The sequence below is a fragment of the Saccopteryx leptura genome, chromosome 2, assembly GCF_036850995.1.
Source record: "Saccopteryx leptura isolate mSacLep1 chromosome 2, mSacLep1_pri_phased_curated, whole genome shotgun sequence".
In the NCBI taxonomy this organism is placed as follows: Eukaryota; Metazoa; Chordata; class Mammalia; order Chiroptera; family Emballonuridae; genus Saccopteryx; species Saccopteryx leptura.
In genome coordinates, this window is record NC_089504.1 from 256,276,002 (window position 1) to 256,299,442 (window position 23,441).

At 46.3% G+C, this 23,441-nt stretch overlaps 2 protein-coding genes across 5 annotated transcripts in view; one reads left to right on the forward strand and one right to left on the reverse strand.

The window, feature by feature from the left end:
• LOC136395923 (adenylate cyclase type 10-like) overlaps positions 1–12,962 on the forward strand; it is a 62,917-nt gene extending 49,955 nt beyond the window's left edge. For all 3 annotated transcript variants that reach the window (XM_066371460.1, XM_066371464.1, XM_066371461.1), the window contains 3 exons: positions 1,847–2,042; positions 11,681–11,869; positions 12,767–12,962. In XM_066371460.1, the coding sequence (XP_066227557.1) occupies positions 1,847–2,042; positions 11,681–11,869; positions 12,767–12,934 (553 nt within the window). In that variant the 3' untranslated portion in view covers positions 12,935–12,962. The remainder of the gene's footprint in view (positions 1–1,846; positions 2,043–11,680; positions 11,870–12,766) is intronic.
• Positions 12,963–21,079: 8,117 nt separating this feature from the next.
• On the reverse strand, positions 21,080–23,398 carry LOC136395925 (histidine protein methyltransferase 1 homolog). 2 transcript variants are annotated; one of them, XM_066371469.1, is made up of 2 exons: positions 22,790–23,398; positions 21,080–22,418 (listed from the first exon to the last, which is right to left on the reverse strand). In XM_066371469.1, exon 2 carries the CDS (start codon positions 22,224–22,226, stop codon positions 21,105–21,107), a length of 1,122 nt encoding a protein of 373 aa, XP_066227566.1. In that variant the 5' UTR covers positions 22,227–22,418; positions 22,790–23,398; the 3' UTR covers positions 21,080–21,104. The 2 variants fall into 2 exon arrangements, with proteins under 2 accessions (XP_066227566.1, XP_066227565.1); XM_066371468.1 differs by having other exon boundaries at positions 22,728–23,398.
• Positions 23,399–23,441: the final 43 nt, after the last annotated feature.

A 23,441-nucleotide genomic window follows, 5' to 3' on the forward strand; every position in this document is an offset into this window, starting at 1 on the left:
AAATTAAAAAAAAAGAAAAAGAGAAAGAAAGTAAAAGTATTTATAAATTATAGCTGAGACAGATTGAAGGGTGGACTGACCCTGAGACACCTTAGGGATCACTAACTAGTTCATGCCCTTCCACCAAGGTGGGAAAGATATACTGAGGGAAGAGCACTTCTCCAAGGAGGGTTGCAGTTTGAGGGAGACTGATAAATAGCACCCCCACCACCCCCACCCCCACCAAGCTCTAATCACACTGAGAAACCGTTGTTGGTAGAGTTGGGAGTCATGGCTAATATCTGCAAGCAAGTGGGCTCCCAGGGTCAGACAGTTCTGGGAAACTATGGTGCCCCCCCCCCTTGTGGAGGCAGAAAGAAGAGTAGAGCCCTAACATCAAAGGCAAGGTCAGAACCGAGAAAGAAGCAGCCCTGTAAGCTGCTAGCACAGTGAGCCCCAGACTTAATCTTTTACCTTGTTAAGTTTTTAACTCAGCAAGCCCGCGGCCATGGCCTTGATGTCAAGGAGGTAGACCAGTGTGGCTCGGAACGTTAATTGACTTTCTCCTTCAGCTGTCTCCAAGACTGGAAGCCATTTCGTGCTCTACCTCCCAGCTCAAATTATATATATATGCAGCCTTCTTTGGAGATTTCGTGAAGAGGTTAAAATGACAATATGAAGACGTTCCTGTATAAAGTGCTACAGACCAGAGCTATTCCAATTGGAATAGAGAGCTCCTCTTATTATCAGAATTCCTTAGGAGAAAGTCAAGTCCCAAAATTAATTGCCCTTGCCAGTTAAAGTCCGAAGAGATTAAAGTTCAAAGTCAAATAACTTGCCTATGTGAGTTCAAGTTCAAGGAATCTAAAGGCCAAAAGTCATTCTAATTTCTTGCTCTACTCTGTCTTACCTGGAGCGTTGTTTCAACAGCTGTGGACTAGGTCATGCTTCTCATGCTTCATGTGACTACAGTCACTTGGAGAGCTCATTAACCCAGATTCCCAGCCCCGTCCCCAGAGTCTGTCTGACTCAGCAGGTCTGAACAGTCACCAGAGAGCTGGCATTTCTAAGGAGCATCCAAGTGATGCTGCTGCTGCCAGCCTTGCCCACACTTGGATTAGTACTGGCCGAGGCCACCTCTGTTTGGAATTGGAGCGATCTTTTCAAGTCCTAGAAGTTGTACCTACAAGTGTCTGATTGGCTTCACTTCTTTTTGTTTTTTGTTTTGTTTTGTTTTGTTTTGTATTTTTCTGAAGCTGGAAACGGGGAGAGACAGACAGACTCCCGCATGCGCCTGACCGGGATCCACCCGGCACGCCCACCAGGGGTGACGCTCTGCCCACCAGGGGGTGATGCTCTGCCCCTCCGGGGTGTCGCTCTGCCGCGACCAGAGCCACTCTAGCGCCTGGGGCAGAGGCCAAGGAACCATCCCCAGCACCTGGGCCATCTTTGCTCCGATGGAGCCTTGGCTGCGGGAGGGGAAGAGAGAGACAGAGAGGAAGGAGGGGTGGGAGTAGAGAAGCAAATGGGTGCTTCTCCTATGTGCCCTGGCCGGGAATTGAACCCGGGTCCCCCGCACGCCAGGCCGATGCTCTGTCGCTGAGCCAACCGGCCAGGGCCCTGATTGGCTTCACTTCTTAAAGAGTCCAAAGAGTCACATAAATAGTGGCTAACATGGCCCGAATGTTCCCAAGGATTCCATTCATCTCAAACCATCAGAAGATTCTCTTCTTGCTCCATACCATGTCACTTCCCATAGTTTCTTGAGACCCACATTACTGGGACCACCTCCAGAAAGGCCAACTTCAGAAAATCAGCCCATTCCCGGGGAAACACTGACCTTCCTTATTTTTCTGTGCTGGTGCAGGTACGCCAGACTTCAGAAGTGGGACACATTTCAGCTATTCTTCAAGAAAGCTAAAAATCTAGTCCCAAGAAGGACGCCGACAGCTCTTTATCTCCAAGGAATGTGCAGCTACATGGAGGCGCGAGTTCTGCACCTTCCAAAGGAAATCGAAAACCAGCCTACGCTTGCACAAGACAGTTGCGTTGAAGTACTCAAGGTGAGGCTGCCCTCTGGTTTCCAAGGCCACTGGCTCCTTGAATGGGTTTCTCTCTTCCTCCAGCGATTGTTACTTATGTCACCGTCATATTGTAGAGCAGTCTCCTCAGCTTTCTAGAGAGCATTCTAGCCAAATGCTTAAGTACCTTTAAAACATGCACACCATTTGTCCCAGTACTGCTCCTCCTGGGACTTATCTTACGAAACAGTCAGATGACAAAAGAAAATGTGGCCATGAAGATGCTGATGTCAGGTTTGTACTATCAAAGCTGTAGGAGAAAATGCAAAAACTCTGCGCCCTTCAAAACACAGATTGGTTAAGTCTGGAATGCTGCATTTAAACATTGGGATATTTCATATTTTAAAAATCTAAACTTCTGACCCTTCTTTTAAAAACTGGAGTAGCTGACAACACCAGGCCGAAAAGGTGACACTTAGGGCACCCTTTCTCCAGTGTGATATACCCCCCCAACCCCCGTGCTTCTTGGCTACATCTAGCCTGCTTATCCGTGTCACCTGCCTGGCTCCTGTCAACATCTGAATTCATGAACCTTGATATGAAAGAATCACGTCATTGAAAAATGTTCATAACAGAATGTTTAATGAGAAAAACAAATGTTACCCTGCCATATGATTAGTATCTGAAGGTAGAGAAATAAAAAGGTAGGAAAGCATATACCCAAATATTTAAAATATTTTCTTCTGAGTGTTAGGGTAATGGGTGATTCTTATATTTTCAACTGTTCTTTTCATCCTCCCCTAAATTCTGAACAATTTTCTTATATTGCTCTGGTAATCAAAAGAAGAAATACATGTTTTAAATGGTGGTTGCAGGGAAAGGCTAATGAGCCCACCCCTATCGCATTCTGGTTCTAGGTGGACAACCTGCTATCCATTATCTTTTTTTTTTTTTATAAATAAATTTTTATTTTAATGGGGTGACATCAATAAATCAGGGTACATACATTCAAAGAAAACATTTCCAGGTTATCTTGTCATTTAGTTCTGTTGCATACCCATCACCTGAAGAGAGATCGTCCTCTGCCACCCTCCATCTTGTTCTCTCTGTACCTCCCCTGCCCCTCTCCCTCCTTACCTCCCCCCACCCCCCGTAATCACCACACTCCTGTCCATGCCTCTTAGTCTCACTTTTATGTCCCACCAATGTATGGAATCCTGCAGTTCCTGTTTTTTTCTGATTCGCTTATTTCACCCCGCACAATGCTACCAAGACTCCACCATTCCGCTGTAAGTGATCTGATGTCATCATTTCTCCTAGCTGAATAGTATACCATGGTGTATATGTGCCCCATCTTCTTCATCCAGTCCTCTATTTTTTTTTTACAGTGATTAAAAGCCTTTAAGCAAACTCTTGGCCAATACAGCAAGAATCCATAAAAGAGTAGTCCTTAACATGTTCACCAAGTCCAAGTTGGCCCCATCACCATGCCAAATCCCTGAAAAATGCAACCCAACCACAGTTCAGTCTGTTAGGAGCTGTCACAGGGAGCAGGAGTCCAGGAAAGTTCCCCACAGGAAAAGTCCGCATGGCACTGGAATTGTTGTCACAATTCTATACTTTGCAGCTCATGTCCAAGTCCCAATGACCGCTGCTTCTAGCTGGTAATGATTCAGGTAGACTGGAAAAAGCCATTTGCAGCATGCGTGGATATGGAGCTTCTGTTCTCCTCTGCCTGGAGAGTTGAGACCAGGGTGCTTTTCCCTGGAGCTCTGTGACTGTGGCATGGTAAAGGGAACCTGGGGATACACTAAGCTGGGTGGCAAAGGTAAATTCATAATACAAGTTGGCAAAAGGAGGAAAGAGAGCTCTAAATTAGGAGTAGGTCCCAGCCTGAAATATGAGTGGGGCATTGAGGTAGGAGGGATAAAGGAAACACTATATATTAAGCAAAGCAGCAGAAAATAGTACTATCAACACCCACAACAGAGATCTTTGAGGGAAGAATAAAAAACCTGACTATTCAGGCAAAACATAGTTAAGTGGCCCTTGTGCAAATGAGATCAGTTTACCTGCTTCTTGGAAGAAATACCCTAGGCTCGTCCACAGTGTCGTAGATGGGGCCGACGGCCCTGGGTACCTTCAGCCTTCAGTGGCAAACCCCAGCTTTCTGGGCAAGGTTAGGTCATAGGTGGCTGGAGCAGGGCTGGAAGAGACTGAACCCTCCCTTAGAGGAGCGAGGGGGAAGCCCACCTTCCAGTGTCCCTGTTTCCTCACAGCAGAGGCGTGTAAGCCTGGCAGGCTTTAGCTCAATGAACTTCCTTTCCACTATTGAAGCAGGACCCAGATGGCATCCTATGAGACCCCTTTGGGGCGGTGGAGCCTTTAAGGGTGTATCCTAAAAGCTGGTAGTTCCCCTGATCTCTATTGGGCTTTTTCTGCCTCTAGATATCTTAAAAGCCATTCTCAGAAGATCTCGCTGAGGGGTTTGAGGATCCCCATCCGCCTATATAAATCTTTTCCATATATCTGGAGCTATTTGGAAAAAGACAAAACAGTGTTATTAGCTAGATCTAATAAAGAAGGTAGTAGTTTGCAGGCGAAAAAGATTTGGTGTCTCCTGTTCATCAGCATTCAAAAGAAATGTAAATTTTTTTTTTTAAGTAAAAAGCATGATATGGTAGACCCGACGGAGTCATTGGCCTGGTGTGCAGGATTCCCGGGTTCAATTCCTGGCCAGAGCATACAGGAGAAGCACCCATCTACCTCTCCACCCCTCCCCCTCTCCTTCCTCTTCATCTCTCTCCTCCCGCCCGCAGCCAAGGCTCCACCCGAGCAAAGCCACCCCGGGCACTAAGGATGGCCCCATGGCCTCCGCCCCAGTCACTAGAATGGCTCCGGTTGTAACAGAGCAACACCCCAGATGGGCAGAGCATTCCCCCCTGGTAGGCATGCCAGGTGGATCCCAGTCAGGTGCATGCAGGAGTCTGTCTGACTGCCTCCCCATCTCCATCCTCAGAAAAATACAAAAAATAAATAAATAAAAGAAAAAATACTACAAAAAAAAAGGGGGGGGCATTCCCTTGTGCTAAAGCTCCAGGGAGCATGGAGTGAGCTTGAGTATGTCCTATGAAACATGGAGCTCTATGTTGACATATAAGTCTTTGAAGAAGGAGGAACTGCTGGAATAGATTATCAGCATTTGTCCCTAAGACAGCAGTCTTTATAGTGGAAACACCATACGTAAATATTTGCTGTCTGTCTATAGATTATGGGGGGAATATGGCAAATGCTGAAAAGCCATGATCTTTGTGCCCCTCCCCTCCCCCAACCCCCTCCCTCTCCTCCCTCCACCCTGTAACCCCAACACTGTTGTTCATGTCTCTGAGTCTCATCTTTATGTCCTACCTATGTATGGAATCATATAGTTCTTAGTTTTTTCTGATTTACTTCTTTCGCTCAGTATAATGTTATCAAGGCCCATCCATGTTGTTGTAAAAGATCCTATGTCATCATTTCTTATGGCTGCGTAGTATTCCATAGTATATATATACCAAAGCTTTTTAATCCACTCATCCTCTGATGGACACTTGGGCTGTTTCCAAATCTTTGCTATTGTGAACAATGCTGCCATAAACATGGGGGTGCATTTCTTCTTTTCAAACAGTGCTATGGTGTTCTTGGGGTATATTCCTAACAGTGGTATAGCTGGGTCAAAAGGCAGTTTGATTTTTAATTTCTTGAGGAATCTCCATACTGTTTTCCACAGAGGCTGCACCAGTCTGCATTCCCACCAGCAGTGCAGGAGGGTTCCCTTTTCTCCACATCCTCAACAGCACTTATTCTGTGTTGTTTTATTAATGAACGCCATTCTGACTGGTGTGAGGTGATATCTCATTGTGGTTTTAATTTGCATTTCTCTAATCATTAGTGATGTTGAACATTTTTTCATATGCCTATTGGCCATCTGTGTGTCCTCTTTGGAGAAGTGTCTATTCATTTCTTTTGCCCATTTTTGGATTGGATTGTTTGTCTTCCTGGTATTAAGTTTTACAAGTTCTTTATAAATTTTGGTTATTAACCCCTTATCAGACGCTATGTCAAATATATTCTCCCATTGTGTAGTTTGTCTTTTTATTCTGTTCTTATTGTCTTTAGCTGTGCAGAAGCTTTTTAGTTTGATAAGGTCCCATTTGTTTATCCTGTCTTTTATTTCACTTGCCTGTAGAGACAAATCAGCAAATATATTGCTGCGAGAGATGTCAGAGAGCTTACTGCCTATGTTTTCTTCTAAGATGCTTATGGTTTCACGGCTTACATTCAAGTCTTTTATCCATTTTGAGTTTATTTTTGTGAGTGGCGTAAGTTGGTGGTCTAGTTTCATTTTTTTGCAGGTAGATGTCCAGTTTTCCCAACACCATTTGTTGAAGAGGCTGTCTTTACTCCATTGTATTGTCTTACCTCGTTTGTCAAATATCAGTTGTCCAGAGAGCTGTGGGTTTATTTCTGGGTTCTCTGTTCTGTTCCATTGATCTATGTGCCTGTTCTTATGCCAGTACCATGCTGTTTTGAGTACAATGGCCTTATAATATAACTTGATATCTGGAAATGTGATACGTCCCGCTTTTTTCTTCCTTTTCAAGATTGCTGAGGCTATTCGTGTTCTTTTTTGGTTCCATATAAATTTTTGGAATATGTGTTCTATGTCTTTGAAGTAAGTCATTGGTATTTTAATCGGTATTGCATTGAATTTATAAATTGCTTTGGGTAATATAGACATTTTAATGATGTTTATTCTTCCTAACCATGAGCACGGTATATGCCTTCACTTATTTGTATCTTCCCTGATTTCTTTTATCAATGTTTTATAATTTTCCGAGTACAAGTCTTTAATCTCCTTGGTTAGATTTATTCCTAGGTACTTTATTTTTTTGGTTGCAATGGTAAAGGGGATTGATTCCTTGATTTCTCTTTCTGACAGTTCATTATTAGTGTATAAAAATGCCTCTGATTTCTGAGTATTGATTTTATATCCTGCCACCTTGCCAAATTCATTTATCAGGTCTAGTAGTTTTTTGACTGAGACTTTAGGGTTTTCTATATACAATATCATGTCATCTGCAAATAATGATAGTTTTACTTCTTCTTTTCCAATTTGGATGCCTTTTATTTCTTTTTCTTGTCTGATTGCTGTGGCTAGGACTTCCAGAACTATGTTGAATAAGAGTGGTGAAAGGGGGCACCCCTGCCTTGTTCCTGATCTTAAGGGGATTGCTTTTCATTTTTGCCCATTGAGTATGATGTTGGCTGTGGGATTGTCATAGATGGCCTTTATCATGTTGAGGTATGTTCCCTGTATTCCCACTTTGCTGAGAGTTTTGATCATGAATGGGTGCTGGACTTTATCAAATGCTTTTTCTGCATCTATTGAAATTATCATGTGGTTTTTCTCCTTTCTTTTGTTTATGTGATGAATCACATTGATTGATTTGCAAATATTGTACCAGCCTTGCCTCCCAAGAATAAATCCTACTTGATCATGGTGTATGATTTTTTCCATATATTGCTGGATCTGGTTTGCTAATATTTTGTTGAGGATTTTTGCATCTAAGTTCATCAGGGATATTGGCCTATAATTTTCTTTTTTTGTGTTGTCTTTGCCTGGTTTTGGAATCAGAATTATGCTTGCCTCATAAAAGGAGTTTGGAAGTCTTCCTTCCTCTTGAATTTTTTGAAATAGTTTGAGAAGGATAGGAGTTAGTTCTTCTTTGAATATTTGGTAGAATTCACTTGTGAAGCCATCAGGCCCAGGACTTTTCTTTTTTGGGAGTTTTTTGATAGCTGTTTCAATCTCATTTGTTGTAATTGGTCTGTTTAGGTTTTCTGATTCTTCCAGATTGATTTTTGGAAGATTATATGATTCAAGGAATTTGTCCATTTCATCTAGGTTGTCTAGTTTTTTGGCATATAGTTCTTCATAGTATTTTCTTACAGTATTTTGTATTTCTGTTGTGTCAGTTGTTATTTCTCCACTCTCGTTTCTAATTTTATTTATTTGAGTCTTCTGTCTCTTTTTCTTGGTGAGTCTTGTTAAAGGTCCATCGATCTTGTTTACCTTTTCAAAGAACCAGCTCCTGGTTTCATTGATCCTCTGTATTGTTTCTTTAGCCTCTATGTCATTTATTTCTGCTCTGATCTTTATTATTTCCTTCCTTCTACTAGCTCTGGGCTTTACTTGCTCTTCTTTTTCTAGTTCTTTTAGATGCAGGGTTAAGTTTTTTATTTGAGCTTTTTCTAGCTTCTTGAGGTATGCCTGTAATGCTATAAACTTCCCTCTCAGGACTGCTTTCGCTGTGTCCCATAAATTTTGAGTTGATGTATGCTCATTATCGTTTGTTTCTAGGAATTTTTTAATTTCTTATTTGATCTCAACGTTAACCCATTCGTTGTTTATAACGTGCTATTTAGTTTCCAAGTGTTTGAATGTTTTTCAATTTTTCTATTGTGGTTGATTTCTAGTTTAATGCCATTGTGATCAGAGAAAGTGCTCGATATGATTTCAATCTTCTTAAATTTGTTGAGCCCGCTTTTGTGCCCTAACATGTGGTCTATTCTAGAGAATGTACCATGAGCGCTTGAGAAGAATGTATATTCTGCTGTTTTAGGGTGAAAGGTTCTGAAGATATCTATTAAATCGAGTTGATCTAATATGTCCTTTAAGTCTGCTGTTTCTTTGTTAATTTTCTTTCTTGAGGATCTATCTAATGATGTTAATGGGGTATTGAAATCCCCTACTATTATAGTATTGCTGTTGATCTCGCCCTTTAAGTCCATCAAAGTCTGCTTTATATATTTAGGTGCTCCTATATTAGGTGTGTAGATATTTATAATGGTTATATCTTCCTTTTGGATTGCTCCCTTTATCATTATGTAGTGACCTTCTTTATCTCTAACTATGGTCTTTGTTTTAAAGTCCATTTTGTCTGATATAAGTATTGCTACCCCAGCTTTTTTTTCATTTCCATTTGCGTGAAATATTTTTTTCCATCCTTTTATCTTCAGTCTGTGTGCATCTTTTGATTTAAGGTGTGTCTCTTGTAGACAGCATATGTATGGGTCCTGTTTTCTTATCCACGCAGCTACCCTATGTCTCTTGATCGGATCATTTAATCCATTAACATTTAAGGTTATTACTGATATGTAATTGTTTATTGCCATTTTTTTTCTTTGAAACTGTATTCCTCTTTTGCTATATTCTTTTTTTCCTTTGATCTGTTTACAACAGGTCCCTTAGCATTTCTTGCAGCCTTGGTTTGGTTGCAGTGAATTCCTTGAGTTTTGGTTTTTTTTGTCTGTAAAGCTTTTTATTTCTCCTTCAATTTTAAATGATAGCCTTGCTGGATAAAGTAGTCTTGGTTGTAGGTTCTTGTTCTGCATTACTTTGAATATTTCTTGCCATTCCCTTCTGGCCTCAAGTGTTCTGTTGAGAAGTCAGAAGTCATCCTTATGGGGCTCCTTTGTAGGTGACAGTCTTTTTTTCTCTAGCAGCTTTTAATATTTTCTCTTTATCATTTAGCTTTGGTATTTTAATTATGATGTGTCTTGGTGTTGGTTTCTTTGGGTTTCTCCTTAATGGAGTTCTCTGTGCTTCCTGAACATGTGTAATGTTTTCCTGCCTTAATTGGGGGAAGTTTTCTGCTATAATATGTTTGAACAAAGTCTATCCCTTGTTCTTTCTCTTCTTCTTCAGGAACCCCTACGATGCGGATGTTATTTCTCTTCATGTTGTCACAAAGCTCTCTTAGAGTTTCCTCAGACTTTTTGAGTCTCTTTTCTTTTTTCTGCTCTGCTTCCGTGCCTTTATTTATTGTGTCCTCTAAATCACTGATTCGATTCTCTGCTTCATCCATCCTGCTTTTAATTCCTTCCATTGTATTCTTTATTTCAGTTATTGTATTTGTCATTTATGACTGATTCTTTATTATTTCAATGTCCTTTTTTATTTTTGTTATCTCTTTATTTAGGTTTTTGTAATGGCCATCTATGGTTGTTCTGATATCTTTGAGCATCCTAACAATCGTTATTTTAAACTCTGCATCTGGTAATTTGGTTATATCTGATTCACTTAGGTCCTTTTCTGGGGATTTCTCTTGGTTTATTTGTGTTGTATTTCTCTGCCTCCACATTTTCTCTTCATGGGAGTGGCTGTGCTCATGTGCTCGGGTGCACAAGTGTTGGTGGCCTTGACCTTTGCCCAGCCCCCATGTGTGACGTTATGCTCGGTCCTGAGGGCACTGGTGAGCACCTTTGCTCAGCTGCGGGTCTCCGCCTGTTTCCGGGCTTTCGCCCTGCCCTTGCAGGAGGAGCCCACTCTAGGAAAGGCTGCTAGCCTTGGTTCTACTGACGGGCAGGACTGCGTTCCCAAGCTCAGCTCAATAGCAGAACTCCGCCTCTTCTGGGCTTTTGGCTCCACCCCCGCGGGAGGAGCCAGTACCAAGTCAGAGGGCAAGCCTGGGTTGCACAGGCAGGGCAGGGCTGTGCTCCTCTGCCCTTGCTCAGGGGCTGGTCTCCACCCTTTCCAGGGTTCCCGCCCTTTTCCTGCAGGCTGGATTACAGGCTGCTGGCAGCTGAGCTTGACTGCTTTTGCATGCCCCCTTCTCCCCAGCCGGGCAAGATTGAGCTCACACCTGAGCCCAGTGGTGGCCAGCTGGCTTCCGCCCCTGCCAGCAGAACCGCACTTTTGTCTCCCGCTGCTGCCCGCCCTCCAGCGCGCCCTCAGCTGCGTGGGTGGGGGCGTTGCAGCTCGGACCCTAAGACTCACTACTGTAGACCCAAAAGCTCCCTCCTTCTATGCGACTCTGCTCTGAATGCGTGGGGGAGCTTGTTTGGCTGCTCTCCTGCTTCCCTTTGCTGGTATTGCTGTTTCCGGGGGAAATATTCACTTCAGCTTTGGGGAGTGACTCGTCCCAGGGGTTAGGGTGGCTATCTCCCCAAATGCTTCTCCCTGTGCCTCCTAGATTACACTCTCTTCCTGTTACTCTGGTCCTCTCCTCTTTCCCCCTGTCTCCAGGAGCCCCGGGTGGGTGGTTATGAGAGAGATGTTCTGCGTGGTCCCTTTAAGAAGGATCCTGGGTCTGAGAAATCAGACTCTTTCTCAAAAACAGTATCCTGACTTGTTTCCAGCTAAATACTGTCCTTATGCCTCTTCTGGGCTCTGGGGCTGCAGGCTGGGGCTTTATTCCTGGGGCTCAGTACCCTTCCCCCTCTGCTAAACTCACTTCCCGCCACGCAAGTCTCTCCCTGCTGCCGTTCGCTCTGGGGAGCTGGGCAGCCCTCTCTGTGTTTCCTCATTTCCACTTTTCCTACCAGTCTCTGTGTGGCTTCTTCAGTGTTCCTTGGTTGAAGAGTCCTCTTAGTTTAGTCCAAAGTTGGTTTTTCCAGATGATAGTTCATAAAATTAGTTTGTAATCCACTTTGGTCCTGGGAGGTAGATGTTGGTACGTCCACCTACTCGAGCCTGATAATCCATTATCTTATCTCTATTCCTTTCCATGTCTGTCTCTCTAATACACTTCTTTACTTGACTACTTGTATCCTTGAAATTGTCCCCAAATCATATGTGGAGGAAACAAGGCTGTCTAGGACCCCTCTCTGATTCTAACATGCTGTCTCTTCTTCAGGACTTAAACAGTCTGGTGACTCTGAATACCACCGGCATGGTCTTCTACCCAAGGCTGTACCACCTGACAGCCTATGTGTGCATCCTCATGGGCGACGGGGAGAACTGCGACCACTTCCTGAACTCAGCCTTAGAGCTCTGCCTGCCACAGGGCAACGTGCTGGAGGCCGGCTGGCTGGACATGAACAGAGTGAGCACCCTCCGCCAGCAGCCAGGGTGGGGGTGCCAAACCTCCGAAGGAGGCTGGCAAGCTGAGGCCTGGGGAGGGATCTCTCTGGGAGGGGGACATGTCCATGGCTCAGGTATGTGCGCTTCCTCCTCCCCTCTGAGTTCTCGTGGGATGTCCCCTCCTCCAGACACCCTGAGCAAAACCTCTGCCCCTTGCTCATGGGCCTGGCCCCTCCACAGTTTGTGCTGCGCTCCGTGCATGTCTCCTCTCCCCTCTGCAAAGGGGAGAGCAGCGATCGTGCCTGGCATGTGGCTTTGTCCTCGGGGTCTGTGCAGTAAGTGACTGAGAGTGCACATCTCTGTGTGCTTGCAGTCACGTGTCAGCAGTTTGGGCAGAAAAACTCATCCTTTGTGTGTTCCCACGGGTTTTTTTTTCTGAAGTGAGAATTGGGGATGGGGGGTGGAGAGGAGGAGGCAGAGAGACAGACTCCCGCATGTGTCCTACCGGGATCCACCCGGCACGCCCACCAGGGGGCGATGCTCTGTCCATCTGGGGTGTTGCTCCACTGCAACTGGAGCCATTCTAACACCTGAGGACAGAGGCCATGGAGCCATCTTCAATGCCCGGGCCAACTTGGCTCCCATGGAGCCTTGACTGCAGGAGGGGAAGAGAGAGACAGAGAAGGAGAGGGGGAGGGGTGGAGAAGCAGATGGGCGCTTCTTCTGTGTGCCCTGGCCAGGAATCGAATCCAGGACTTCCACACACCGGGCTGATGCTCTGCCACTGAGCCAACCAGCCAGGACCTTCCATGGTTTTAAAAGCCCAAGGGTATCTGACCACCTCCGGTCTGACCAGTCTGGATCTCATTGGCCGAGGAGCACTGGCGGACCAGTCCTGCGCTCTCTTTGCCCCTCCCAGGACTGGTGGTACCTAAGCTGCCAGCAAACCGAGGAGGACCAGTGGCGTCGTACCATCCTGAGCCTCCCATCATGGGAAGAAATTGCATCCGGCAAGGTGAACACAGAGGATATTCAGAAGAGCAAATTCCTCATGAGAGTGAATCTCCTGGACGACCCTTTCTATTAATCTATTAAACTGAAAATGCTTGTTTTTACACGTCCAGTGGTTCAGTCTTTTGTCTGTAGCAGATGATTGCAAACAGCAAATTCCCTCCGTGGTCTGCAAGGGCAAGACTGGAGGGCCCAAGCCCCTCCAATTGCCTGAGCCGACCAACTAAGGAGGTGAAACGTGAGAAACCGAAATACTAGTCATTTTTATGTGGGTACCTTTTACATGCATAGAGTTTATCTGTTTATATTAAACAAAGCGGTAGTATTCACCCCCCAGATGTGAGACAAGCGGCCCCAGAGCCATGCTCGACCACTGTCCTCTGTCCCGGAGAGAGCGGCTCTTCCTGGCATGGGGCGCTTTCGAGGGCCTGGTGGGACCGGTGCTGACGCAGCCCATCTCTGCTGCCGTGTCCCCACGTTCTGGGCCCCGGGCCTCCCCCAGCCAGCGCCCGCGCTCAGAGTTCCCTTTGTTCCTTCCAGTCGTTCTGACCCATCCTGGAAAGGGCTCCTCTGGTGGGCGTAGGCAGGTCCTACTTGAACGCACACCCCGAAATCTCAGCGATTTCCACGGTGAGTGCCTGTGCAGGTGTTCCAGTACCAGGCCAGGACGCCACTGTCCCTCCGCGAAAGGCACAGCCGGGTGTTCCTCCTCCTGGTGACATCACTGAGTTCCACGAGAAGGCTGGGCACCCTAGTTGGTACCAGCAGGTCACTGCAGAGGCCCGGGTCCCTGGCACGGGGCGGGGGCCGGGGGAGGGGGGAGAGGAAAGTCGGCGGGGGGACCAGCGTGGGGTCTTGACGGGAGCTCTGCGCAGACATGACTCCTGGGGCGCCACCGACGGCTCCATGTCGGGGCTGGCAGTCCTCGAGGTGCGCTGAGACGAGGTTCTCCTGGAGACACTGGAGCTGGCGGCGGGGGACGGCGGCACCCACTCCTTTCTCCTCCCAACCTCACCAACTTCTCCCACTCGGGTTTATCTATCCGCCCCTGGCCAAGCCAGAGCAGGCCTGGGTGTGGCTGGAGGGGGGTAGAGAGGGCCGGCTGCCATGGAGTGCAGCGATGTGACTTCCCAGGGCCGAGGACAGGCTCCGAGGACAGAGGGAGATGTGAGCAAAGGCTGAATAGAGGCCAATTTAAAGGTTTTACCTCCCATGTGACTGAACCCAGAGGCGCGCGCATCAGGCTCCACAGGAACCTCGACTGCGCCAGCACCAGTTATGTGACCTCTGGGTCAGTTTCCTTGGGTCTAAACTAAGCAGGTGGTGACAGGCCCCTTCCCTCCGGGTTGGACTGGGATTCCAGTGGACGGCCGTGGGTGCATCCCCTGTCCAGCCAGCAGATGGCAGCACCCGCCCTTTGCTGTGGCCACCACCCCAGGCCGCGGTCTGGTCAGCCTCTCCCAGCTCCTGGCTTAGACCCGCAGGCTGGGCGCTGAGCACAGCTGCCCTTCCTGCAGGAAGCCCCCAGCATCCGGTGTCGGGAGAATCATTGGAGGAGAGAGATCCTGGCTAGACTCCTTTTTAGGAGAGGGCAGATAAACCACGACGACTGCAGGGACAGAGAGGAGTGAAGAAGTGACGATTTTTTTTTTTTCTAACACAAGCCTTTGAACTCTCCTCCCCACGTCTAGGAACTCTCAGAGGTCTGGCAGAGGCTCCGCTTCCAGCACTATGCCATGTAAATGCTCAGAAAGTGCTTATGAGTTAAGGAGCCTATTAAATAACATTTTTGAGTGATGATATCAAGTTAATTCTCATAGGAACCCTTAGAAGTGGGAACTTAATATTTATCGAATGAATAAACTATAGGGGTCCTCATGGAGATCACCCAAATGACTTACCACCCACCATAGTGGGTTGTACACCATCTGTAGGAGGGTGACAAGGAGGAATAAGAAACAGTCTGCACAGCGGTTACAAGTGCGGATCTGGGACCTTGCTGGGTGGGATCTCCATCCTGCCCGTTGCTAGCTTTGTGTCCTCGGACAACTTGTCTAACCACCTTGTGTCTCCGTTCTCATTAGTGAAATGGGGGTGATAATAGTACCCAGTTCTCATAAGGTCAATGTGAGTTAATTCAGGTAAAGAACTCAAAACTCTGCTGAGAGAGCAAAGGAGCAATTAAAATATAGACCTAGGCCCTGGCCAATTGGTTTAGTAGATAGAGTGTCAGCCCACCATATGGATCCCCTGTCAAGGACTTCATTAAGAATTATTATACCATTGTTTCAGTCAAACCACCAAAATCTTTCTTGGTATGGACATTTATGGAAATACCCAATTCCAAGAAGAGGAGGCGACCTCTGAAACTTCCTAAAGGAGGCCTGAACAGGAACAGTTTGGCAAAGTTACCACAGAGGAGATGGAGTCCACACTAAGACTTGAAAAGTGAAAGGAGGCCGGCAGCTCTGGATATGGAGGAGAAAGAGCATCCACGGAGAGAGAACAGCGTCTGCAAAAGTCCAGAAGTGGTAAATAGTGACGGTACAAGGTCAAAGCCAAGAAGAGACCAGAGGGGATTTGGGTAGTGAAAGATAAGGCTCAATAGGGGAGCAGGGACCAGCTTGTAAGCCCCATGAAGTACCTGGACGTTATCCTAAACATGGCAGGGAGCAGCTGAAGTGTCCTTCACTCACTCACTCAACAAACACTGAGAGACGTTTATGTGCAGGGCCCCATTCTAAGCACTAAGGAAGCTGCAGTGAGTAGGGCAGAGAGAGTCCCAGATCTCATGGAACTGACACTCCAGAGAGGGAGAGGGAGACAAACGAGTAAACAGGTAACTGGACAAGGTCATTTCAGGTGGCGATGCCCATTGTGACGAAGACAGAACAAGGCTGTGGACGGTAACAAGGCGAGGGGAGGAAGGCTACTTGACTTTGGGTGGATAGAAGAGGTCTCTCTGAGAAGGTGACCACATTTGACTGAGGCCTGAGAGCTACCAAGAAGGTAGGTGTGCAGAGAGGCGGGGACAGAAGTGTAGAGGGAATCGTCACTGCACGTGCCCCGAGGTGGGAGCCAGCTTGGTCCCTTTAGGAGTGAGCAGAAGGACAGTGTGCCCGTAGTGAAGTGAGCAAGGGAGGGAATGGAACACGCTGGGTTGGAACTGTAAGCAGGGCAGGAGAGGAGAGCCCTCACGGTCATGTTTTGGAAACTAGATTTTATTCCAACAGCATTTGAAAACCATTGGAGCTTTTAAGCAAAGGTGGGAGATTTGATTTATATTTTTAAAAATTCCTGGCCTGACCAGGCAGTGGCACAGTGGATAGAGCGTAGGACTGGGATGCAGAGGACCCAGGTTTGAGACCCCAAGGTCGCCAGCTTGAGCGTGGGCTCATCTGGTTTGAGCAAAGCTCACCAGCTTGGACCCAAGGTTGCTGGCTCGAGCAAGGGGTTACTCAGTCTGCTGAAGGCTCGCAGTCAAAGCACATATGAGAAGGCAATCAATGAACAACTAAGGTGTCACAACAAAAAACTGATGATTGATGCTTCTCATCTCTCTCCGTTCCTGTCTGTCTGTCCCTATCTATCCCTCTCTCTGACTCTCTGTCTCTGTAAAAAAAAAAAAAAAAAAAAAAAAATTCTTATGAAGTGTTAGTTATAAAGAGCAAGGAGTGAAATCAGTTAGGAGATATTTCCGCAGCCCGAACGAAGATTGAATTCGCACTGTGGCTGGGGAAGTCAATACAAGTGGCACACCTTTGAGATCTGGTTTGTTGACAAAGCTCATATGATTTGTTTATGGGTCACATGCAGGAGCAGGGAAAAGGGAGATGGTCACAACATGTCCCAGGTTTGTTCCTGAAAACCTGAGTGAGTGGGTGCTGTGAACTAAGACGAGGAGGCCGGGAAGGAGAATAAGAACCTCAGGATTCGTTCTGCCAAATGGATTCTGAGAGGCCCCTGGGACGTGCACGTGGAGGTTTCGAGCAGGTGGTGGTATGTGAGCAGAGCTCAGTAGAAAGGAGAGAGACAAAGAGAATAAATAGTCTGGGAGGCACTGGCATTCGCTGATAGTTAGAGCCACGCGGGCAGATGAGAGGAGTCGGAACTGGAGAGGGAGGCTGAGGCCGAGCAGTGAACGGGGTGCGGAGGAAAGAAAGGGTTAATACCAGGCGGCAGTCATTGCTGGGCAGGTGAGCAATGCGAGGACAGGAAAGTGACTGTTGAATTTGGGGACATGGAGTGGTGAGCCCTCTGAGTGGAGGAGTGAGACAAAGCCCAGTGAGAATAGGTTGAGGAAATAATGAAAAAAGAGGAAATGTAACTTGCAAATGGAAAAAATACTTTAGAGACATTTTTCTGTAAAAGGCAAACAGAGATACAGAGCCCTAATATATTTTCTTTTTCCAGGGGAAATATGAACATTGTGAGATGAGGAACAGTGTTTTATCCTTCTTTTTATAATTTTATACTAGCATACAGCTGTGCTATTAGGTGTATTCAGTTCTTCCTGAATTACTGAATGGATGGATGGATGGATGAATGGACAGACAGATGATGGATGGATGGGTGGAGAGATGGACAGGTGGGTGGATGGATGGAGGATGGATGGATAGTAGATGGATGTATGGATGGAGGATGGGTGGATGGATGGCTTGTGATTTGCCAAGAAGAGGATTCTGGTAACAGAAATAAAGCAATGTTGGAGTCAGGAGGCTTTAGATTTTTGTTCTTTGATGTCAGCAAAATGTGAGAGTAACACCCTAGACAAGTCCCCTGGAAAATTGGATGCAATTGTTTGCAAATTTTAAAATGTGATTGTTGATAATGGCATGTGTCTAGCGGATAATTTTGGGTGTTTTATTGGTTGTGGCTAATATTTTGCAAAATTGCTTCCTGTTCAGGCTGGAAAGCTTGAAGCCCCATTTAGTTGTACATTGTGACACCTTAGTTGTTCATTGATTGCTTTCTCATATGTGCCTTGACCATGGGCCTTCAGCAGACCGAGTAACCCCTTGCTTGAGCCAGCGACCTTGGGTCCAAGCTGGTGAATTTTTTTTTTTTTTTTTGCTCAAACCAGATGAGCCCACACTCAAGCTGATGACTCGGGGTCTCGAACCTGGGTCTTCCGCATCCCAGTCCAACGCTCTATCCACTGCGCCACCGCCTGGTCAGGCTGAAGCCCCATTTAGAACGTTCCAAGTTTCATTGGGGCCTACAGGATTCTCTATTCCCAAAAACTCTGGTTGGTAACAAGAAAGTTGTTAATATACTTGACTGGTCCAGACAATGGGGAGACAAGTCTCAAATGAGATTTGTTTTAAGAAGACACTTTCCATGGCAGTCAGACACTGCCTCTCAGTGACTAACACGGTAAGACAAAGGGTGTTCACTGTCTCCCCAACCTCTTGACCTGCTGTCCCTCTCTTCCCCACCCTTTGTTCCTGAAATCATCACATTCATAAGCTTAAGGAGGCTGCCTGCTCGCCTCTGGAGAGTTGCTGGATGTATAAGCCGTGATGATGACTGACTAATAGCAAACAGCCTAGACTGAAAATGAGAGTTTTTCATTTATAAGTGGGTTCCCTTTCTCAGAGTAACTACTGGGGAAAATGTATTGCAAACATAATTAACATTTGGAGTCCCCTTTTCTATTTGTGTGTGTGTGTGTGTGTGTGTGTGTGTGTATGTGTGGTCTCTTTCCATAGACACCAGTGGTACCATGGTCCCTGGGTCTCACCTCTACAGAGAAAAACGTGATTTGATCAAATAATTTACACAAAAATATTAGTATCCTAATGTAACTGTATTTTCAAAGGGATCTCAAGGGGAGAACTGTTTGATCCTATGGCAGTCTCGCTACTTTATTTCATATCTTTGGGGCAAAGGATTGGGAAGTGAGTATGAAGAGGGGTCCCTGGTCCCCTTCAGTCATACCGTCTATGCACCTTTACAGGCGATGAACCTCCTTTAAGGGTTATCTGAGTTCCCTTTTAACTCCTTAGGGAGACAGAAATGGGAACTGTGAGCCAACACCTAGTGCACCGTGGCTTCCCCTGAACATCCTGGTTGGACAAGAGCTGTGTCCCTGGGCTGAAATCATCGATGGTCTAATGGCACAGAGCAACTTCTGTGCTGGGCTGCACCCACGTGATCATGGTGATTTCTGAATGTGCGCTTTAATATCAGCGTTTAACATAAAAGCCTTAATATCAGCAAGCTCATTGCCGCCATCAACACAAGAGGTTCAGGAAACTGAGAGCAAAGTGGAGGCAAAAAATCATGGCGTCAGAGTTTCCTGGCTGTTCCTCTTTTCCCAAAAGCTATTCATGCAGTACCTGAGCAACACTACGGGTGGTTCTGCAAAATGAAGACCTGTCTCCTCCTCTTAAAGTGTTACTTCTCTAGCTGAGTGGCGGACCTCACCTCCCCTGAGGACCCTGCAGCATGTCCTCGGTGACTGCATTTGACACAGGGAAGCGTGACAGCTCCCGGTTCTCCATTTCTGAGCCATGGGCAGAAAGGCACCTGTGGGCAGTGGACACGGAACGAAGGGTACGGGCACACCTGACCGATGGAAGTTCAAGGTCGAGCACAGCAGGGCCGTGGCCGAGGTTCTAGAAGGAAGCTTTCACTGCAGCTTCGTAGATGCGCTCTTCTCGGTCCCTAATGACCCGAGTCGCTGAAGTGTCCAGGGGACAACTTAGAACTTTGAGGTGGTGGGGCGGGGGGGCGGGTGTGTGTGGAGGGGGAGCATGGCGGTTGGCACTGGGCAATGCCAGGTCTAGAAGTGACTTGTTTTCCTCAAGTCTGAACTGGGATTTGTACACCAAACAGGATGACTTAGTATTATGAAAATTCTTGGAAATAATACTTTCTGTTCACAGATAGGAACCCTGTGGAAGGCACCATAAGTGCTCAATGTTAACTGTTATTATTTAAAAGAACTCGGTTAGGGAGATACTATTATTATAAACCCTGTCTTACAGGTGTGGAAACTGAATTTTAACCCAAGGTATTGAACTCCAAAGCTTGTCCTAACATATGTATGCCTCTTTAAATGACTGAGTTAGACTGTTTACCCGAGAAAGTTCACTGTGCATCCTTCTCCGGGGTCTGTGACCATTCACTTGTGTCTCGTCTCCTGCTGCCAGCTCGCTTGGGCAGGTGTGTCCCTGTAGCACTGCCTGTCACCCCAGAATTATCTGTTCCCAGGACTGGGCTTATGCTTTGACTCGTTTTCAGTGGACCCCTCCCTAAGGGCTGGAATTGTTCCGAGTCCCTGTAGAGGGCCTGTGTCCCTTCTGCTCCTGACAGGCCTGGTGACACCTCATTGGGAGTCCAGTTCACCTTGGAGAACCGAGAGATACCGATTTGTCTCAGTCATTGATCCTGGCTGTTGCTGGGACTCTGTCCAATGCTGTGTGCCTCAGTTCACCAACCTAGGTCTCAGGCCTGTTCTCCCTCCTCTCGTAAGGGGGCAGGAATGGTAGCTGTGGCATTCAGAGTAACAGTACCCTAGGTATAAGCATCCGACTACCACGTCTTCTTTGTAGCTACACCTGTGCATTTACCGGTGAGACGCAGATTATTTATTAGAAATGATTTTCTCCACATTATAATTATACATACTATATGGCTATATGTACATTAGGGACTTACATATACTACATACAATTTTTAAAGATGTGGAAAAATATGTTTCTTTAACCATGAATTTTGTTGCAGAATAATGAAAGGGTGCTGAGAAATATGTGATGGGAACAGGCAGTGGTGAGGTTGAGACAGTGGGGCGGCAGGAACAGGAAAGCTTTTAATTAGACTTCAAGTTCAGATTCCAGTTCAAGGTGAGAAATGTGATGGGGATCGAATTACCTCCTGAGTCTCAATTTCTCTGTCTATAAAACATAGATATTAACAATCACCTAACTATAACCTGAAGTACTGCCTACTTCAGGGCTGTTAATGAAAATTCAATGGTAGTGCGTATTGTAAAGCTCTTCTGCCCTGCATCTAGTAAATGCTGAAAACTGTTAGCTACTAGGATTGTTAAAATGAGGATATGTACCTCACCAGGCTATAAATATTTAGCATGATGCCATACAAAGTCCCTAGTGAACAGATGTCCAGTAGATAGATTTCACTGAATCCCAATTTCAGGAAAAATAATAGCAAGGCAGAAATTATACATTCAAAACGAGTTTTTAGTTTTTCTGTTTATTTTATGGAGGACACTGTGAACATTAACACGGGGACTTAAAAGTCATTTCAATTAGGACTCTTTTCAGCCCTTCATCAATTATTTCAAGTGTCCTGGTCTCAAATACATCCCTTTCTTCTACAAACTTCTGGAAGAGATGGAGCCCTCCACCTACTCCAAAGTAGTGTGCTTTGCTGGCCAGAAGCACCCGCCCGTTTTTATCTAACAGTCTGTGGAGCGTTTGGTGCAAAGTAGCATAATAACCCGGATTGTAAATGGTTTCTGAGGTGAGAATGAGATCATATTTTTCAAAGAGTTTTCCACTGGTTAGTACAAGCTGACAAAAGTCAGACCACTCCCCAGAAAAGAATTGGCATTGACACAGTTCTTGTGGTGCCTGTGACTTCCTGCGACTTTTCACGTCTGGTTCGTGGCCATCATGTTCTTCGTCCTCAAAAATGGAGTTAGCCACGACATTAGGTAAGGTTACTTCTTCGATCACCATGCTGTTATAATCTTGAAAATGGACTTCTCTGGCCCCTCCCTTAAGTGCAGTTATACCCAGCAACCCTGACCTACAGCCAAGATCCAACACTGTTTTCCCAGCGAAGTTCACTTGGGCCTTTGTGAAATAAGCCAGGAGGTCAAAGGTACATTCCCAGATTTTTAAGCCTCCTTCATAAACACCGGTAATCAGATCAGAGTGAGAAGAAAGGCTTTTGGAAACTATGTTTTCTCCAGGGAAGTTCTCTTTCAACAAGATGGTTTTACAACCCTGTATGTTCACATGCTGGAGACCGGGTAACGTTTCTACGACTTTATTTTCTAACACTTTCTTCAAATCTTTAGGCATGGCGTGCTCTTTGGCAAGCCTCAGACAAGGCTGATTTTCATGATGCTCCAAGTTCCCTGACCTGTTAGCTAAATCCAGTGAGCTGTCCGCCTCTTGAGAGGCCGCTGCTGTTCCCATGGACTTGGGTTCCCCCCAGTGACCCTGAGGCAAGTCAAACTGTTCTGTAGGATATCCTGTGTCCCTCTGTTTACCTTTTTGACTTTCTGAGAATGAAGACCCTTTTGAGGAATTCAGGGTCAAAGCTCCACCCCCAGGGGGTGTTAATTCATTCTCCAGATGGCCTTCTATCGTGAAATTAAATTGAAAGGTCATCCTTGCCCAGCCCTTCTATTCAGAGGAGGAGTCCTCAGCTTCTGGATAGAACTGATGACATGAGCATAATCCTATCTCAGTTATTCAAGTAGCTTCAGTGGGTCAGTTTCTCTTCAGCTGCTTATACACAGTTACACATATTTAGAGATGTTTCCAAATGATTTTTTAAGAGGTCTCTGCATTTCTTTTTAACTCCCAAGGAAGAAAAAAAAGGAATAAAATTGCTATTAAACAACACAGTGACAGATTTCCTTAAAATATAGTATTAAACCATACCCCCTCCCTCCATACAGCTAGTTGCTTTTTCTATAAAAGTTGTGAGGGAGATAGATTTGGAAACACACACACCCTTCAGGGGTCAAAAGCTGGAGAAGAGAATGAAGAGTAAAAACAAATCAAAGAAAAACAGCAGCAACAACAGCTGGACAAACGGGCAGAAAATGGCAAGCCTAGCTCACCCGGTGCCTGTCACCTGTCACGACCTTGCCCTGACATATTCACCTGCTCAACCGCCACACCCTCCGCACTTCCGTCTGTTCCTGTTTCAGGGAACTGGAACCCACGAGTGGATTGCAGTAAGTGTGCAGCCCTGTAAAAACCTGCGCGGGTTTGCTTTGGTGCAAGTTCATCCGGACGACCTCTCTGCACTCAGTGGAGACCAGCAGCCCGGAGGGCACGGGCAGGGGGCGGTTTCGGGGTAACGAGCAAGGGCTGGTTTGGTGGCAGAGCAAACACAACACAAAGTCAGTGAACGTGTGGGAGGCCCAGAGAAAGTGGGAGCGACATTAGGGACTCTTCGCTGTACCGACGGTGCTAAAGCTGCTGCGGATCGCGCAATTCTGGCAGGGGGTCTTTATTCCCATCACACAAGATGTGCAAAGCAAGGTCCCTTTTAAGTGAATAGGCGCATTCCCCTTCATACTCGCTGCAGGTCCCGGGTCCAACCCCAGCCCAGATGCGCTTTTCGAAGCTCCCTCAACTCCCCAAAGCGCCCCAGCGTAACACGAAACAGCCACCCAGACCTGGGGATTCTCGAAGTCCTACAACAGCTCAGCTTGCGGCGCCGCGGAGAACTCCGACGTCCTGCTGGACCCTGCAGCCTAAAAGCGCGCGCCAGCGAGTCGAGTCCTCCGAGGCCCAGACAAGCCCCGCTTTCCCCAGCCGCATGCAGTCTGGACTTCCATAAGGTACACAGCCCTCTCCCTCTCTATGGTT